The sequence below is a fragment of the Trichechus manatus genome, unplaced genomic scaffold, assembly GCF_000243295.1.
Source record: "Trichechus manatus latirostris isolate Lorelei unplaced genomic scaffold, TriManLat1.0 scaffold00011, whole genome shotgun sequence".
Taxonomy (NCBI): domain Eukaryota; kingdom Metazoa; phylum Chordata; class Mammalia; order Sirenia; family Trichechidae; genus Trichechus; species Trichechus manatus.
In genome coordinates, this window is record NW_004443947.1 from 21,996,920 (window position 1) to 22,012,787 (window position 15,868).

Consider the following 15,868-nt stretch of genomic DNA (forward strand, 5'->3'; position numbering starts at 1 on the left):
AGATTGACACAGTGGCAGGAATGATGGTTTCAAGCGTAACAACAATTACGAGAATGACACAGGACCAGGCAGTGTTTTGTTCTGTTGTCGATAGGGTGGCTATGGGTCCGAACCGACTTGACGACACCGGACAACAACAGCATAGGGGCACTCTGAGAATTTAAATGAATACTTACAGCAGTAAGGGAAGTGACTGGCACAAAACTTATGTAAATACTTGTTACCACCACCGCCAGTTTTTGTGTGTGGCATACAAATTTCATTCTGGTATCTTTTGATATTTTTCTGTAACACAGTATAAATGAAAAGGATGTATCATTATAGCAATGTTTTTCTTACCTGAAAATTCCAATAATCATAGTAACTGATTTTCCACAAGCATTTAGAAGTAGGCATGTGCTCACTAGTTCAACAGGCATTTATGGAGGGCAACCGTGTTGGAGGTCATGGGGATTATGGTGAAGAGAGAACTAACTGCATTAACGTTTCAAATCTTGCCCCATTCATTTATGTAAAGCATACTCTAAAGATTGTTTTCTAGGAGTCCCTGGGTCGCACAAATGGTTAAATGCTTGACTACTAGCTAGAAGCTTGGTGGTTCGAACCTACCTAGAGGGGCATTGGAAGAAAGCTCTGGGGATCTGCTTCTGAAGGTTCACAGCCTTGAGAACCCTATGGAGCACAAGTTTGCTCTGACACACATGGGCTTGCTGTGGATTGGAATTGACTGACAGCAACTAACAACTATACAGACTACTTCCCTATTTCTACCCTACCTATCCTAAGCAAAGAGCCCTGGTGACACAGTGGTTAAGCACTGGGCTGCTAACCGAAAGGTCCATGGTTCAAACCCACCCAGCGGCTCTATAGGAGAAAGATGTGGCAGCCTGCTTCCATAAAGATTACAGACTTAGAAACCTGATGGAGCAATTCTCCTCTGTCCTGTAGGGTCAGTGTGAGTTGGAATTGACTCGACAGCCATGAGTTTGTGCTAAGCACAGCGCCTGACATAAGTGGATCCAAAAACTAAAACCAAACCCGTTGCCATCGAGTCAATTCTGACTCTTTGTGGCCTATAGGACAGTGTAGAACTGCCCCATAGGGTTTCCAAGGAGCGCCTGGTGGATTCAAACTGTCAGCCTTTTGGTTAGCAGCCAAACTTAACCACTCCACCACCAGGGTTTCCACGTAAGGGGGTAGCTTACTTGTAAGTGAATGAAGAGTAGTTTTGGTTCAGGATCTTGTGTACTAATGTCCAATCACTGTCTCAGAAGCCCGGCACATCCCAAATCCTTTCAAAAGCCATGAGAAGTGTGAGTTGTGGGACTCACTGTAGTGGAGTTCTGTATAAGGAGAGCTTTACAAAGCTGTTGGAACCACAAAGGTACAGTTGTCTGCTCTGAAGTAGTGTGAATTAGCTGATTTACACAGATGCAGTATTCCCCCGGGACCCTGACATTTTATTTTTTTTAATGTTTTATGGCCAAATGGGAGTGAAAAGGTGAACATTAACCTGAACGTTCCTTTTTATACTTTACTGGTATGATTAAGTAGATTGTTTCCCCTTACTCAGGAGGGAAATACCTCACATTCAAAGGCCTTGATTGTGTGTGTCGTGGCTGTATTTTCAAGAGGACAGTCATGTCCCATGGCTCATTTTCGAGATGCTGTTGATTACGAACCTATGATTTCTCCCCACAGTTTAGTATTAGCAGGGACTCTGGCTGGGAGTGGTACATCTTGTTGCGAGTCCTGGTATGCTGGGAAGAACCATGTGCTATTTGTTTAAAACTCTAGAAAAATGACTAGTTAGAAAAATAGCACTAAGTCTAGAAAACTAGAATGTCTGATTGTGAAACAAGGTACTATTTATGCTTTTAATGTTCATGTTGCATCATACCGTATTGTACTAAAAGAAAATATTTAGTGTTCAGCCAGATGAGTTCTTGTGTATAATCTTCAATTTGTAGTCTTTACTTCCGGCCTTTGCTCTAAGTGTGTGACCTTCCTTCTTTCACATACTCTGAAAGGGATATGCTTGGTAGAGTAGAGAGTCAGGGGAAAAGAGGAAGACCCTCAACGAGATAGATTAACACAGTGGCTTAACAATGGGCTCAAACATAGCAACAGATAGCACACGACTGGGCAGTGTTTTCATTCTGTTGTTCACAGGGTCTCCATGAGTCGGAACCAACTCGACGGCACCTAACAGCAGCAACAACAAAAGGGAGGTGGAATGTGTACTTACCCTGTTCTATTTGCCCCTTTATATTTCTGCTGCCTCCCAGGAATAGTTGCCATTCATTGTTGGGTTTCAGCTTTCTCTTAAAGGACAAAATAAGTCATTTCCAACAAAATCGGTGCCTTTTCGTGGGGTGTCCCTCCGTTTATTGTGTCAGCCAGGGCTCCCGGAGCCATATGGCTTCTTTCCAGAAGGTTCCAATCCACCAGCCACTCCTTGGAAACTCTATGGGGGCAGTTCTGCTCTGTCCTATAGGGTTGCTGTGAGTCTGAATCAACTCAACGGCAAGGGTTTTTTTTTGGATACAGGCCAGGGCTCCCTGTACTGTATCCTGTACAATTGGTAAATTTCCCAAGAAAATCCTGAGGCCCTAAATGCATTGAGGGGAAACGCATCTTAATGTTAGTCCCAAAGACTCACAGTTCAGGCCGTGGGACTTGGGAGTGGCATGTTAATATTTTTCATTGAGTTTGTGGGTGTAAATAGGGCACAGGGTTTATTTGATGCATCTTCTTGACTCCTCTTGCCTAATTGAAAAGGAAATTCTTTAGAATGATTGTTGAAACTTAATTTTTACTTTTGGAGGGAGAGGCTCAAAAGACAAATTAGTGTATTCAGATTCCCTTTTTCTTGTTTGATTATTTCTTGGGTTATAGTTAATAGGATATTTAAGTTTTCCTATCAACAAAAGGATAAATAACCTCATTATTTAATCTCATTAAAAAGAATTGGTTTCCTCTGAGTTAAAATTTAGAAGTAATTATGTTTATAGATCAGGTATATAAATTTTTTCCTTTTCTATATCAGAAGAACCCTTTTTAAAGAAAATTGATTAATATACTTCTAATTTATTAGCATTTAAAAATAATTACTGTAAGTACTGAACATTATCTAAATCAATGATCCCCAGACTGACTATACTTATGTCATGGATGGGTTGTTTCTTATTTACAGTTAAACTAGGGAAGTAAGCATACGAGCAAATATGTTTAAAAATAAGGCTTAATTCTAATCATTTGAATGACGCTCAGTATTGGAAGTCTCCGTTCTGAAAGCCTAAGTGAGAAAGCTTGTCTTGTCTTAACTGTTATTTCAAGCAGGTGTTACCTCACACAGTAAGAAGCTGAGGTTTTGAAGAATATACATAGGTTGGTGGTCATTGGGATTAAAGGAGAAAAGCTTCAGGCAGTTTTCTTCATTCTCAAAGCTCCTTAATAATGCAGTGTAGCTAGGGAGGAGCACTCCAGCCCTTGTTGAGGACTGAGAAGACGAAGACTACTCACCACACTTTACCTCACCTGTAGTTAGTTGTGTTAGGCTACTAAAAAAAATTTTTTTTTAAGGAAACATTAAATGTGAATTAGCATTTCCCTTTCTTTTATAAGTTTGCTTGGAGGGCAGCATATTGGTGTGCCAGACGGCATTCTGCTGCTGAGCCGACTTGGGCCGGAGAGCGCCCTCTCCTGGCCAAGGCTGGTGTGTGGACACGCCTCTCAAGTATGTTTTCCTTTAGTACCAAAGCTTCACATTCTGTGAAGCCGGGAAGTGTTCCAGTATAAATTCCCTGTGAAAATTCAACTGAATTTTGGTCTTATTTTTAAATTATTTTTTGGTAAAATGGATTAAAAAGAACTCGAATGACTGCTCTTATTTTTGTTAACTTGGTTTTTTCTACCATAGGTCTCAACAAACGGCAGCTATTACATCAGACAGTGACGAGTCCTGCTGCTCCCTTACAGTGTCTGACAGACCACTGTGGATTCAGATTGGGAGCATTGAAGTTAACAGTGAAACGGGCAGGTCTGTCTGTTCTGAGCCCTGCCACAAAGTGAAGAGGGCGTCATGTCATCACTTGGTCATTCCTGAAGTAGATTAGGCGAGAATTAAAAACTTCATTAGTTCCTTTTCCTTATTTTTCATTGACCTGGGGAGCTGGATGTACCTCATGTAGGTGATAGTTTTAATGAGTCACAATAACTTTCAATTGATATTACCTGCCATGCTAAAAATGTAGAGCCTCGTGAGCTTTCATGAATTGAGACTCATTTCTCCTAGGTTGGTATAAGTTGGGTATTACATAGTGTAATTATGTCAGATAGCAACTAAGTCTCAATTTAAAGGCAAATACTGGATTTATCTTTTCACTATCTCAATCTTTGTCACTTTTATTCAGTATTTCTACATATAGTCGTTACTTCTTACTGTATATATAGGCACATATATATGTATGTGTATACATACGTATATATATAAATATATACAGTAAAACCTGTGAAAGCCAGAACCTGTGTAAGGAGGAAACCTGTCAGAAGGAAAACTCAAATATTTTCCACTAAAAACAGCAATAGAAAAATGGTTAAGACTGCATCCCGTCAAAGGCATGAAAATGTGTGAGACCTGGAAAAACAAGGCAGTCCCATCTAGTTCTGGCTCTCACAGGTTTCCCTGTATATTTTTAGTGACCATTGTCATTTACATAAAACTAGTCAAAACTCAGTGGGTGGCAAAAGATAATGCTGAAATGGAGTTGTAGTCTATTTCTTTAAGCACATTTATTAAAGAGTCCTTGATAATGCCTCAAGGCTTGTTCTGGGCTTGTACGGTACAAAAGGGTTAGGGATTTTTATGTTGTGCTGCTTTTGAGCTCATATATGTTCTTTTATTGCTTCCTTGGATTAAGGCTAGTTAACCTTCTGGTGTTTGCACAGCTAGCGAAGAGCTGTAATTGGGCTGTATGGTTGCATGTGAGCTACAATTTGCAAGCTGGGTCAGAACAGCACATTTTTGGTTCAGAGATGGAGGCTGGGATATTTATGCTGTGTAGGGGTGATGGCTCCCTTAAGGTGATCTCTTAAGGGAATAACATAGATTTCTGTGACTCTCATAGGAATTGTAAGATCTGCTTGAATCTTTGCTTTCCTGCTTCCATGTCTTCAACTGAACATGAAAAGGCCTCACTAAGGTTGAAGCCAAATATCAAGTCATAAGTAGGAGGAAATGGAACTGTACATGGGATTGGCTGCTTATGTTTTTTTTTTTCTTTCAGTTTATAAAATGGGAATATTTGCTTCTGCAGCTTGGCAGATACCGAGTTCTGTGCGAGTCAAAATCTATTAGTATGAGAATCATATTTGCACAATATCTTAGTTTTAGAAAGTTAAAACTTGTCTTACTTCAATGTCGATGAATTTTAAAACAAAGTTAGTACTAATCATTCTCTTTCTTCAGAAGCAAGGACTGTATTCACCTCCCATTCTGATGTGTGCAGTATTTATGGCCAGAAGTAATTTTTTATTGCTTGAGAAAAAACATGATAGAATGCCCTGTGATTTTATTTTATGGGCCTTGATTCAGTAAACAAGTGAAGCATGGCAACACCGGGGCAAGCTAACGTGAAAGCAACAGTTCTACCAAATGATGGGAAAAACACCTGCTTTAAAACGTTTGGACATCAGATATTGGCTAGAATGGGGGTGGTTTTCTTTTGCATTGTGTGTTTGTTTCGTCTGTTATTTTTCCAAATACAAATACATTTGACCCAAAAAAATCATCTTTCTTTCCACGGATCACCTCTTTTGGAATTCAGACTCTTATTGGTACTCAGGCTCCCAGGTTGGAGAGGCACAACCAGGGACTGCAGGTTTTTTGCGGGTGTTCTCACTACTTTGCGGTATTAAGGGGGGTCGGTAACATTGGGCATTCGGTTGTGTTACTTTGCAGTACTTTTTATAAGCCTTGCCCTTTATAAATGGCTTGCTCCTCTTTTTGTTGGCAGTCCGGTGCAGGGTGCCTCTGCTGGTAATCAGGTTTGCTGGTGTAACGGGGGACACTGTGGTCAGTCTAACCAGTGTACATATGTTGTATTATATTAGCAGAATGGTGTCTTGGTGCCTACCAGGGTGCTGGGTCTAGTGAAGTACCCTCCACAGCCCTCTTTTTGGCTCTTTGCACATATGTAGGCAGTGTGATCTGCAGGTGATGTTTACATAGCCTGGTTCTGTGTATACACTGTCTTCTTAAGACTGCAGGCCTTGCCTGTGCGGGAGGAAGGCTGCTGGTGCCTCACAACAGTCTGCAGTGGCTCAGCCGACTCTGAAAGTTTCGTATCTTACCTGTGAAATGGCAATGTCAAATATGAAGTTAAAATTCCCCTTTTATTAGACAGATATTCACACACAAGTCTTTTTCAGCATATTCTCAAGTATAGGTTGACTATGTGGAGATGACAGTCATCTCACTTGCTTTGGAATTTGGCCAGATATCCTTCAGAAATAACACAGATGCTTTTGTTGGTATCCAGTGGCAGTAAGTTGTTCTCTGCACAAACACTGGTCAAGTTTAGCTGATTTTAATAAAAAAAATTAGATGTAATCCCACAGTCTATTTTAGGCTGAACTGAAATGATGAGAACTTCATTTTTCTCATACAATTACTTGTGCTTAACTCCATTTTCTTCCTTTTCTTTACTATATTTCAGCACAAAGACATTAGCAGACCGCTGGTTTCATGGACCTGTACCACAGTGAAACAGAGAACAACAGAGCATCAGGACTGAATGAAATTGGACACTCACATTTTTAAAGCTGCACTAAGAAGTAAATGTTAAGGGCAGTGGTTAAAACCAACACAGTCTATATAAAGGGGCACTTGCGAATTTTGCTGTATTAAACCGAAGAAAAGGTATTAGAGGAATATTTTATAAAAGAAGAAAAAAACAACAACAAAACTATTGCAATAAATTACGCATAAGGTGAAAAGTGATGTGAAATACACATACAGGAACTCACTTGAATTTTATGTATGAAGAATCACTGACAGAAACTTCTTTTGAATGTGAAGTTCTTATCAGTACAGTTTGGACAGGCCTAAAAGGCATGGGATGGTGGCCGAAATGTTAAATTATTTTTCATACTTAAACTTTGTACTTTTTCTGAGGTATCTGTTAGTTAGTTCAGATATGAGCAAAGGTATTTCTAAAATGGCTCTTCTATGAAATAGCAATAGTCATGTATGCTGAGGCCCATGTTTCCTTCAGGGTGCCAGCAGAAACAACAGACTAGGTTAACATCCTACTAAAAGGATGGCAAAGTGCCCCCACCCAAACCCGCAGAGAAAATTTGGATCTTTTCTTTCTTTAATAAAGCAGGGCTGTATTATCTTGAATATACGTTGCTTGTTAGGACATATTAAAATGTATTTATTTGCCACTAGTATTTAACATTTTGTGCACATTTTCATACCTACATTCTTGTCTTTCAACTTCTGACTCAAAATGGATAGGCCTATCTTGTCCTTGGAGTGAAAATGCACACTCCAAGAGCTAGTTCTTAACTTCTACTGAGCTGGGAAGGCTTTTATTATTCTCCCTATCCTTACCAATTTGACCTAGTTCAGAAAAGATGGCAACACCTGAATTTTGACATGGACCTCTCTCCACAGAGAAACCCTCCTTCTGGCTAAGTGCAAGAAATTCTCCAAGGTGTCAGGTCAGACTTGACCCTGGGGATAAGCGGCAGGAACAGACCCATAAAGATAGCATCAAGCTTTTCATGCATGGAGCATGAATTCTTATTAATAGAAACCATAATTTTTTTTGTCTTTGGTAAATACATATTATGAAATACTTTAATTTTTCTTTTTAATGAATGGAGAAAACATTAATGAGAAAACGAGATGGACCTGTTCGTACTACATTTCTAAGGCATTTTTATATTTGATGGTGTTGTACTTTTAATAATAATAATTAAAAAACTGAAGTTTTTTAGTGGCAATACTGATTTATTTTTGAAAACCAGAAAGATAGTCCATATTGATTACTTATTACAAAAAAGGAAAAAATACCAAAAAATTAAAAAAAAAAACCCACAAGTTCATTTGAAGCAACATAACTGAGCATTTGGCTCAAGTTTTTCAAGCTTTCCATAATGCTGTGTAGTTTTGGAATTACCTAATAATCCCACACTCAGGATTTACAAAAGGTTCTGGGTGAGAGTTTTAGAACATTTAATGTACCTGACTAAGATTTGTTTTACAACTCAAGGAGAAAAGGTGTAGGCAGTCTTCCTTCTGATGAGCATAATGCAAATCCCAACTATACTGCAAGTAATTACATTTTTTTGACTGCATTCTCAAATTGTCTATTTGGAAAATTCCTTATCATGAAGTTACTACACGTTTTAGCAAATCTGAAAAAGTCAGCTCAGGAACTGTAGCAGCAGGGAGTTGCAAAGATTGCATGCACCGCGGTGGCTGTGGCTGTGTGACCTGCAGGCTGTGGCTCCGCACGGTCTTGCTGTTTCAGCTCTGACACTAGCAGTCCTTTCAGGCTCACTTCAGAGCCAGATAACTCCCAAGCCGTGGTGGGATTTCACTTGGATTGTATAATCAGGATTTTTAATTAAGCTTTAGAATTCTTTATTTGTGTAGAACAATGGAAAATGACCAAGAAATAACAACATAAAGGCAGAAGAATTGGGAGCGATCAGGTCATAGTATCTAAATATTTTTTTCTCATGACAAATTCTCAAAGGTATTTTATTACAAACCAGATTTTCATTTTTTTAAAAATTAAACCCGCGGGTATTTAAAATGTTGACATATCGTGTTGCTATTTCACTTTCATTGCTTTAGTTTGCTTAATATTTAAGCTTTGCCTCATGCTACCTTTTGTCTGTATTTCAAATCTTCACAAGCCTATTTCATTTTGTAGACTTGAATGACAAAAATTGTTTCTCATTTTAAGTATGCTCAGAGTAAAATGTTAAAGAATGTTGTGTAACATTTATCCAATAAAGTTTTGATTTTTTAAAAATTTAGTTATTTAAAAACTTCGTTTACTTTTTGTTGTTGTTGTTAGGTGCTGTCGAGTCATTTCCGACTCACAGCGACCCCATGTACAACAGAACGAAACACTGCCGGGTTGCCATCCTCACAATCATTGCTACGCTTGAGCCCATTGCTGCAGCCACTGTGTCGATCCATCTCGTTGAGGGTCTTCCTTTTTAGGAGTTAGTTTTTAAAGATTATTATTTATTTAACTATTAAAATTCAACCACTAGCTGTACTTGAGGGAGCTATTTTGAATTTGATGCTTTCTAGGGAGAACAGTCTGTAAGGTTTAGTCACTAGATTTCATGGAACCTCCTTATGACCAAGGAGAGAGGAAGGGTGAAGGGTTGAAGAAGTTTAATCAGGACCCTGAGTACAAATACTCACTGTTCTCTGATGGAAGTTACTTGTTTTCTTATGGAAACAAATGATCTAACTCTCAGAGTTGGATGTAATTAAACAAATACTTATTTTTGTAGGTTTTTTGGTTTGTTTTGAGGCAGTCCTGCCTTGCAGGTAGATGGTTGTTTCTCTAAAAGTTGAGCGTGCCCAACGTGAGAGCAGGTGTTTGAACCAAGAACCAGGACGACTCAGCCGTCAGGCAAAACCAGCCTCCTAAATCTACCAGAATGTTGGGACTTTTCAGGAAACTTAGGTCAGTGTACTTTTTTTGTTTCCATTTCAGTAAAGCAATCCTTCAGAAGGCTGCGTGTTAATTCCAGAACATACATGGAGTCATTAATCTTAAACATTCTTCCATTTCAGTTTATCTAAAGGAGTATAAGAAGGAGGCCACTGGAATCTGGCTATGTCAGTATCATTTCTTCTCAAGTTTTCTGTTAAATGAAATGGAAATAACCAGGCAAGGTAAAAGCCATGTGAAAAGCCTCCATGTGGCCATTCCTGATCACGCTGCATACCTGTGTTGGTGTATTTATAGAAAATACAGGGAATGGGTGGTGATTCACATGGGTGCAACTTAAGATCTTTTCGATGCTGGCCTTCCGCTAAGTGAAGTGTAAATTCGGATTTCGTACTCTGGAGTCGTGTGGACTCCGCAGATTATCCAGTAGGCAAGGTAAGTACAGTGCTTACTAAGCTTACCAGATAATCTGTAGTGAACAGTTTCATATCAGAGATGTGAAACCCATGTGAAATTGTTCACTACAGATTAATAAGTAAGCACAAGTAAGCCTGTGCTTTCCTTGTTTACTGAGTCGTCTGCTCCTGTCAGCAATTGTAAATTTGAAGAAACACTTTGACTCTGTAGGAAGGTGCTGTGGGGTTGGGAGAAAGACAGATGCCAGCCATACCTAGAAGCAGAGTCTCTGATATGGTGAAAAAATGTGAAATTGTTCACTATAGATGATCTGGTAAGCCCCTGTATGGACTGTCCCAGTTAGCTCCTCCCTGGCTTTATCACTGCAAATACTCCCCTTAAGTAAGTTAAACTGTTTTGCTGCTTTTATACTTGACATCTCATTTTCCCTCTTTCAAGTAATTATTCTTCCCTCAGTGCTTTGAATAAAGCATGCTGTAGGTGTTTTTGAGGCACACTTTTCTCTAGAGATGAAAGTGTCCTACTAAATCTTCACTTGTTCAGAATGAAAGTTCATGGCCTTAACAAAACAACTCCTCCTTCGCTATGGTATCAAGAAGGTAATAATGAACTTGGGATAAGAATAGGACTCAGGAACTCTGTGCCAGAGGCAAAAATAAGTGACTAGGTTATTGTACTTAAAGAGTTAAGAATACTGTACTTCAAGGTTTAACCCTTTCATTGTTCTCTTGTGAGGCAAGTTTGTAGAAGCAACCTTCTAATGGAAGGACAAAGTTGAGTTGGTGATAGTAAAAGGAAGATGTTTTTATACCAGGACTTCAAACCAGTTCATTCTGGTTCAAGCCCCTGCTGAGAATTTGCATTTCTAATAAGTTCCCAGGTGATGCTAATGCTGCTGGTTAGGGACCAATTCTGAGAACCACTAGTAGAGCAGTGCTTCCCAAAATTTATTATACATAAGAATCACCTGGGGATCTTGTTAAACTGTAGATTCTGGTTTAGTATATCTGGGGGTGGAAATGCAGATTCTCAGCAGGGGTTCATACTGGAACAACCAGTTCTAAGTCCTGTTTTATACAAATACAGGACACCTGAATTTCCTGACAGAAAAATCACCTCAGGCTGAATTGGGGTGTGGAAAATCAGTGTATTCTCACTCTACAAGCTCTTCACTTCCTACTCAGCCAAGGCCAAAAACACTGGGGAGACTTCAGGAGATTTTTTTTTCCCCTGAATTGAGTGAAATATTCCCTAACCTAATGTTTCTGAATTCTGTCTAAACTCAGTGACTCACTCCTGTGGATCCTGAGTAGACAGTTCAAAACTTGTGTGATCCTTTAAATAAGGCGAACTATATCAGCAAATGGAATCCCTGAATGGTGCAAATGATAAATGTGCTTGGTAGCTAACCAAAAAGTTAGTGGTTTGAGTCCACCCAGGGGCTTCTCAGAAGAAAGGCCTGGCAATCTACAGAAAAATCAGCCATTGAAAAATCCTCTGGGAGCACAGTTCTACTCTGACACACATGAGGTCTCCATGACAGCAACTGTTTTGTTAAATATCAGCAATGTGAAGTATCTTGAGGTAAAAAGGGGGGCTGACATGTCACTGCCCTAGAAAAACATGGCTAGGGGCTTCAGTTGCACACAAGCAACCTTACAGAAGATAGTGATGGCTGTGGGCCTTCACATGTTTAAATGCGGCTTCTGTAACACCTGTAGAAAGTGGGCTAGGCTGGAAAAGTTTTGCAGCACAAGCTTAAACTATAACCCCCAGCCCCTGATGCCAGCTTCACCAGTGCTAGAATCCATCTGTGTCACGAAGCCCTAGGAAACTATCAGACCTTTTCTTCCAGTTAACTTCATGAGGCAAAGCTGTAAACAGCCTATTCTGTTTGGGGACGATCAAACCAACCCTACACAACAGTCAAGTACCAGACAGACCCTATTAAAGCCTCCAGGCTTTGAAGCTTAACTGCTATCCTCCCCACCTCGCTCGTCCCCTTACTTCCCACCCCTGGCCTTTGTGAGGACTTCTTGTCTTTAATTTGCTTGACGAGTTGTAGGTCTGTGGTTTCTGCCTTTGTTTTCGGAGTGGGAGGGCACCTGGACGCCGATGTCTGCTGTGGACATCCATCTGGCCCGGCACCCCGCAGAGGGACAGTCAGACTCCAGTATCTTCAGATCCAGCTCTTCCCATGTGGAACTAAGGGTTTTCTGAATAGCTTCTGGTGGGTTCCCTTCACGTCTGTCAGTGACGGATGGCTTGAGCCCCCTTGCCTGAGAGGAGTTCCAATCCCGGTTGGCTATTTGAGTAAGCCAGAAGGAGCAGCTGGAAGTGACAGGCCCAAAGACTAGCTGACATGGGATCACTGCCAACAAACAGCTTCGGGCTAATCTCGGTGGACAGCAGTTACTGCTGTGCTTTAGCTAAGGGGGAAATATGAACTTCCAAAGTTTCTCCTTTAATGAAAGGCAAATCAAGGTAGGGAGTCATATTTCTAGCTCTGGCTGATGAACTTTGGTATGATGGAGCTTATACCTAGCTTGCAAACCTCAAAACCAAAAACCAAACCCTCTGCCGTCTAGTCAATTCCGACTCTTAGCAAACCTGTAGGACAGAGTAGAACTCCCCCATGGGTTTTCCAAGGCCGTAAATCTTTACAGAAGCAGACTGCTGTATCTTTCTCCCGTAGAGCAGCTGGTGGGTTCGAACAGCTGACCTTTCGGTTAGCAGCCGAGCACTTAACCACTGTGTTATCAAGGCTCCCATGCAAACCTCAGGGGGCTGGAAAATTAAAATTTGTTAGTATAGACTATTACAAACATTTATAGAAATAGACCAATTAACAACTCGTGGCTAGGAAATTTTTGATGCTTTCAATATAAAAATGGAGGGTATCATCACTAGTTTTTGTAAAACAATTTTATCAGTTTCTTTGCCCGTTGCAGAGTTTTAAGCAGTCCCAGTGTGCTCAGGTTGTGGCAGTCCTGCCTTTGGGGGGCTGGTAGCAGGGAACCGACTCTGTCAGCATGGGCTCACGGCAGCTCACACACAGCAGACGTGTTGCAAATGATCGATCGCCTTTCCCTGTACAGCTTTTAACTGTGAAGTTCTCTGAAGGGACAGATTTTCTAGCCACTTGGGTGGAATGTGCACATCTTTCCTTTTTTAAAGGAAATCCAGCTGACGGAGCGATGAAGCTCATTTTTATGCAAGTGCAGAGGTGGCAGGCTGAAAATGATCACAAACATCTACCAAATTACTTCAAGGAAGTCTGGTCCTTTCGAGAGCTTTTACTAGGGTTCTGTGGGTGTGTCTCAAGTACACAATGTACACAGATGAATATTAGAGGAAGAGTTCAATGCCTTAAGAAACAAAGGAGGGATGAGGGTAGAGAGGGAAAAGGCAGGAGAGAGGAAGTGAGGAGTGATCAAAGAAAACAACAGAAGGAACATGGAGCAGGATCTGGCAGGACCACAGGCTGAAGGTTCACATGGCTGCATCTGAATAGGGGCAGCCGGACGAAGCTCCAGCAGCTCTCTATGCTGAGGGCGAGCTTAAGGGAAAGCATACAGAGCTCACAAGGATCAGTTTAAATCACAGATTTTCCCTGTCCTATGTGGTGTCTCAGATTTGCACTTTAGTCTTGGAGGGCAATTGTATTTTTCCCTTTGAACATCTTTTTCAAGGAGATTAAAGCAGCCGTTGGCTTACACAGCTACCGCAATAGCCCTCCTCTTTGGTCTCCTATCATAGCCTTCCCCTTAGACATTCCGAGCTTTGCTAAGCTGGTTGTAAAAGTCAGGATTTGCAGGTTTGCTTACTGACATTCCTCACAAATACACCTTCCAAAGAGGTTTACACTTAACACCTGCTGCCAGCTCTTCATCGCACGACAGTCACTCTGACCATAAGAAAACCCAAACCAAATCAGTTGCCATTGAGTTGATTGAGTCATGGCGACCCCATGTGTGACAGAGTAGAACTGCTCCGTAGGGTTTTCAAGGCTGTGACCTTTCAGAAGCAGATCACCAGGTCTTTTTTCTGAGGCTCCTCTGAGTGGGTTTGAACTGCCAACCTTTTGGTTAGTAACTGAGAGTTTGCGCCACCCAGGGACTCCTCAGAGAGTAAAATGCCTCCATAAAGTCCCTGTTTCTGGTCTTCCTAAATAAGTCCGGGTTCTAGGTTGAGAGCTGTGGAAAATGTTACTCAGCAGAAATCTTAAGAGGCCAGCTCAGAAGTTCAAGGAGCACCAGGAATAATCACTGGCCAAGCAGCATTTCCTAAAGCAGTCTCTTACCTTCAACTCCACAAAATTTTGTAGGAACTGCTATGCTTGCCATTCGTGGACTAAGCAACATTCATGCCTTAGACTCTACCTCGGCAGTTCTGAAGGTCCAGCGTCTGAGGTCTTGTCATTTTGTGAAGCTAAATTGTAGGCCCAGTGCTGTGATGTTCGTTAAGGTCATTGGTGAGTAGGCTCAGCCACTCCCCACCCTCTACATTGCAACATGGTGTTCTCTATTCCTTAGAAGCTCAGTAACTTGTAAAATGAGAAAACATGGCATTCTCTGGGGAGTGGGGCAAGGAATAAAAGGCAAAAAACAAAAACAGCTGTAGTGTTTGTGGTAGAAGGGAAGCATACCTGTAAAGTCAGAGTTCTTAGAAAGGAGGTTGGAGTTTAAGAATAGAAGGTGAATTTAACCTTAGCTCAGATCCATGCTGTGTATGTACTGAACTAGTCCAGAGTATACTCTACCCAGCAAAAAACTGCAAGTGTGAGTCTGTTGTAATAATAGTCCCAAGCTCCTGGGAGCCTTCTGCTGCAGAAGTTGGTTCCAGCCAGTGGGAAAGTGCTCAAGTGAAAGCTGGAGAGGGGGCTGAGGTACAGGGTGAGAACACAGACAACACAAGATCCAGTGGAAATGTCATCTGGGAGAAGGTGTGGAGACTAAAACTGGAAGACAATTTGGGGATTTTTTGAAGTCTCAACACAAATCCTTGCAAATATCAAAGTTGCAGAAATGAAAACTTAAAGCATGGCTGCGCAAGGTGGCCCGAGCAGCTAAAACGGACCCTCTTACAAAATGCTCTTTTTTAGCTTTATAGTATAATTACTGGATTCACTGTTGCAAAACCCTCACTGAGCCCTGCAAATCTGCCAGAACTGCACACTTCTCTGAGTGAGGCTACCTTCATTAAGGCCTCTGCAGAAAGCCTACCTGGAACCATAGTGTTGAGGCCATTCTGGGCAATACTCAGGAAGTCACAAATCAATTAGTGGCCTTGATTAGGTGAGACCAAGCTGATGTCTGTCGCCGCCTCTCACCATATTCTTTGCAATGTGAAAAACAGCACTTAAACCTTCTAAGCCGTCATTTGAATCGCTGGCTGGGTGTTAAACTTTATGAGAAAGATGATTAGTTTCTACTTATCTTGAGATAATAAGGATTAGTAAATAAAGATCACAGAAAAGATAACTTTTGGGTAGTGATGGTTGTTCACGTTGAGACCACCTCTTGTGGAATGTCTTTTAATAACAACTTACTAAATTTCTAGTAGAGTGGTAGGTGGTGGGGCTACTAAGAATATACCTCCTAGGACCTCATGGTCTAGTCATGGAGGCAGACAGGGAAACAACAGACTGCACTATTGTAAAGACTGTGTCTGAGTCTTGAAGGCAATTCTGGAAGGAGATTCAAAATTGTTTTGATCCACTACAATATTGCTGGAAT

The 15,868-nt window shown here is 41.0% G+C and overlaps 1 protein-coding gene across 3 annotated transcripts in view; it reads left to right on the forward strand.

The window, feature by feature from the left end:
• The window catches only part of PWWP2A (PWWP domain containing 2A), a 34,624-nt gene extending 25,567 nt beyond the window's left edge, over window positions 1-9,057 (forward strand). The window contains exons 3-4 of one of the 3 annotated variants that reach the window (XM_004371244.2): window positions 3,923-4,042; window positions 6,720-9,057. In XM_004371244.2, coding sequence (XP_004371301.1) covers window positions 3,923-4,042; window positions 6,720-6,733 — 134 coding nt within the window. In that variant the 3' untranslated portion in view covers window positions 6,734-9,057. Of the gene's footprint in view, window positions 1-3,922 lie in introns of all 3 variants that reach the window. The other 2 variants (XM_004371245.2, XM_023726536.1) reach the window with 2 other exon arrangements.
• The last annotated feature ends 6,811 nt before the right edge of the window (window positions 9,058-15,868 follow it).